The sequence below is a fragment of the Nycticebus coucang genome, chromosome 1, assembly GCF_027406575.1.
Source record: "Nycticebus coucang isolate mNycCou1 chromosome 1, mNycCou1.pri, whole genome shotgun sequence".
Taxonomy (NCBI): domain Eukaryota; kingdom Metazoa; phylum Chordata; class Mammalia; order Primates; family Lorisidae; genus Nycticebus; species Nycticebus coucang.
In genome coordinates this window covers 129,186,423-129,190,260 of record NC_069780.1, presented here as the reverse complement: position 1 = coordinate 129,190,260, position 3,838 = coordinate 129,186,423, and the positions used below count along the sequence as shown (strand labels likewise).

Genomic DNA, 3,838 nt, shown 5'->3' with positions numbered 1-3,838 from the left:
GGCTGGCACCCCACTCGAAGGGAGTGCTTTCCTTGGTCAAAGGGTAGAGGGGGGCTGCCAGAGTAGCAAACCCCGGTATCCATAAGCGGCAGAACCCCGCAGTCCCTAAGAATTCTCGCACCTGGCGGGGCGAGCGGGGAACTGGAATCTGAGTCACAGTACGCTTCCTGGCTTCTGTTAACCATCTCTGCCCTCCTCTTAGGGTGTAATCCAGGTACGTTACCTCTTTGTGGCAGATCTGGGCTTTCTTGGCGGAGGCTCAATATCCTAAGCGGGCTAGCTCTTCCAGTAACAGTTCTGTGCCCCGATGACACTCTTCCTTTGTCATTCCAGCTAGTAGTAAGTCATCTACATATTGTAGGAGCGTTACCTGAGGGTGGCTGGCGCGAAAGTGAGCTAGGTCTTGGTGGAGGGCTTCATCAAAGATGGTTGGGGAGTTCTTGAACCCCTGTGGAAGTCGGGTCCATGTCAATTGCCCCGTCATTCCAGAGTTCGGGTCTCTCCATTCCAAATGCGAAGATGTTCTGGCTAGAGGAGTGTAGTCGGAGGCAGAAGAAGGCATCCTTCAAATCCAGGACAGTGTACTAGATATGGTCCGGAGGGAGAGAGCTTAACAGATTATAAGGGTTAGGCACGGTGGGGTGGATGTCTTGCGCCTGCTTGTTTACTTCTCTCAAGTCCTGCACAGGGCGATAGTCTCCTGTGCCGGGTTTCTTGACGGGTAATAAGGGGGTGTTCCATGGTGACTGGCACTTTATAGTATGCCCAGCTGTAGGAGATGCTGAATGTGAGGCCTAATCCCTTCCCGAGCTTCCCTAGTCATAGGATACTGGCGCACTGCCACAGGAGTGGAAGTAGCTTTGAGTTCTATGACTATAGGCGGCCTTTCTGCGGCCAGTCCCATTCTGGCAGTTTTGGCCCATGCCCCGGGATATTTTTCTAGCCAGTCATGTATGAGACTAGTCCCTTTCTCCCATTGCTTTTCAAAGAGTCTATGTTCATCCTCCAAACGCATGGTCAGGGCTGTTACTCTCTTATTCTGGGTTACCTCTGGGCCATCAGAAGTGAAAGTGATCTGGGCTTCCATTTTGGTGAGTAAATCTCTCCCAAGGAGGGGCACAGGGCACTCAGGGATAATTAAGAATGAGTGGGTTACCCATCCCACTCCCAGATCTACTGATCTTCGGGTAGTCCATTAGTACTGCTGATGCCCTGTGACCCCTACAACCCATGATTTTTTCTTGGAGACGGGTCCTGATGATTCCAGTAGGACTGAGTGTTGAGCTCCGGTGTCTACTAGGAACTCAACTGGCTTCCCCTCCACCTTAAGTATTACCCTAGGCTCGGGGAGGGGTTCCGAGCCCCATCCCCGCTAATCTTCTTCTTCCTCTAAGGCCAGTACTTTCTTTCTTTTTTTAGGACATTCCCTGGCCCAGTGCCCCTTCTCCTTACAGTAGGCACATTGATCTTTACCTAACGGGACGCGGTTGCCCAGGCTACCTGACTTCTTAGTTCTACCTTGGGTCTGTTCTTGGCTCTTCTCCCCTACTACTGCGGCCAAAATCCGTGTTAAGTTTTTCTCCTGTCTTCGGTCTCTCTTATTTTCCCTTTCCTCTCTCTCTTTCTCCTTTCTCTGCTCTTTTTCTTCCTCAGTTTCTCTTTTATGGTATACTTTCTCAGCTTCCTTAACTAAATCCTGCAAGGTATAGTCCTGCAATCCTTCAATCCTCTGCAGCTTTCTTTTAATGTCTACAGCTGACTGTCCTATGAAAGTCATAGCCACAGAAGCCCTCTGTCCTTCAGAGGCAGGGTCAAATGGGGTGTAGCGCCTAAAAGCTTCCATTAGGTGATCAAGAAACACTGAGGGGGGTTCCGTGGCCCTCTGTATTACTTCTCTTACCTTAGCCAAATTAGTGGGGCGTCTTGCCGCCCCACGGAGGCCAGCCACTAGAGCCTGGCGATAGACTGTCAGTCGCTCCCTACCTTCTGCCGTGTTGAAGTCCCAGTCAGGTCTGGAGAGGGGAAAGGCAGCCTCGATGATATTGGGGAGCTGGGTAGGACGCCCGTCTGCCCCGAGTACATTCTTCCTAGCTTCTAGTAAAATCCTCTCCCTCTCTTCAGTAGTGAAGAGAGTCTGTATGAGCTGCTGGCAGTCATCCCATGTGGGCTGATGAGAGAACATCAGGGACTCTACCAGCCCAGTCAGGCGTTGGGGTCTTCTGAAAAAGGGGGGTGATTAGTTTTCCAGTTATACAGGTCTGCGGAAGAAAATGGCCAGTACTGGAGGGGCTGGAGAGGAGGTGGTCCCTCATCTGTTGCCATCGGCGGGGGGCCGTATGCCCTCAAGGGCAGGGCAACAGTAGTGTCGGGAGACATTTCTCCCCGGCGGTGACTCCTGGTACCTTGTGTGGGCCCCAGTGAAGGTTCCCCCGGGGGTGCAGAGGGGGCAATCGCCAGATCTGGTGATGCTGGTCCTCCCTGCCCCCTGACAGGAGCCAAGGCGGGAGGGTATGGGGGAGGAGGGGGTGGAGGGTCGAGGAGAAGATGATCAGTCTGAATTTCCGGGTAGATCTTCTTAGGGGGGTCCGAACTGTCACCCCCTTTTTTGGAACCAGAAGATTGGACAGCGAGCACCCAAGGATTAGACGGGGGCCTGGATGTGGCAGTCCACGGCCGAACCCAGGGGGGCGGATTCTGCACCAGGTCCTGCCAGACTATGATGTAAGGTTGTTGATCCGGATGGGCTCCCGGTCCTCTCTGAAAAACAATCTCTTTGATAGCAAAAATAAGAGATAAGTCAAAGGTTCCTCCTGAGGGCCAGCCGACGTTAAAAGTGGGCCACTCCGAGGAGCAGAAAGTCTGCCATGGGCCTTTTTTAACCTCTACTGACAGGTCACGACCTCTTCTCTTCACTTCAGTCCAATGATCTAGAGTCAAACTCAGAGGGGTTGTCACAGTCTGTCCCATCGTCAGTAGATATGTCAGAAACACAAATAACAGGAATAACAGAAATATTACAGATACAAGGACCTACCTACCACACTTGGTCCCTCACAAGCCTACAACAGAATCAGACGGGCGCGTTTCCCGTAATTTTTGATCGAACAACTGGACTCGATCAGCGCCCTTACAGCAGGAGACCACCAGGCGTCCCTGGTTCTCCTCAGTTCCTGGGGTGTCCCCCAGGATTTCAGCCTGTGGTCCTCCAGGCACATCTACCGACCACTGTCCGGCCACTCTCACAAGGTGCCGAACGGCTGCAAAACCGAAAGCGCGCACACAAAATCAAACAAAGGACTGAAGACACAGACCAGACAGTTTTCGGGGTACCCCTTTCTTACCTCCAAGGTCGACTCTGCAGGTGAAGGGTGGTCGTCAAATCCCGGGAGAGCCCCCAAATGAAAGACTTGGGGCAGGACCCCCCACTCTGCCCTGAGCTCTGAAGACCCCAATCAACCGCAAGAGACGGCGCTTGATGCAAATAGCAAGAGGATTTTATTCCAGCATGCTTGGGCTTGACTCAGGGGCTTTTCCAGATAAGAAGAACTCTGGTTCATTACTCATCTGTCTTAAGACAAGATCAGCAGTTAAACATTTGCTTAGCTTTTTTCTTTCAGAACCAGTTACCGGTTATCTGCTTCAGCTCGGGGCTATTTCCTAGGACAGTTACAAAAGGTCACATTCTTATGGTAGGGGGCGAGGGGTGCTGCTACATATCTGGTCCCCCCCCTTTTTGGATTTGGTAGTACTTTCCTTCAGCAGAACCTCCTTGCAGCCACCAGAGAACTACAAAGCTTTATGCCACCTGTTTGTCCAGAGAAGAGAAGAGAAGCGACAC

General features: G+C 52.1%; 1 protein-coding gene across 1 annotated transcript; it reads right to left on the bottom strand.

The window, feature by feature from the left end:
* Nucleotides 1-480: 480 nt before the first annotated feature.
* Nucleotides 481-3,165, bottom strand: LOC128591146 (uncharacterized). Its single transcript, XM_053598449.1, is given in 3 exon segments — nt 481-524; nt 949-2,211; nt 2,214-3,165. Coding segments are annotated over 3 exon segments (2,061 nt in total). The 5' UTR covers nt 2,968-3,165.
* Nucleotides 3,166-3,838: the final 673 nt, after the last annotated feature.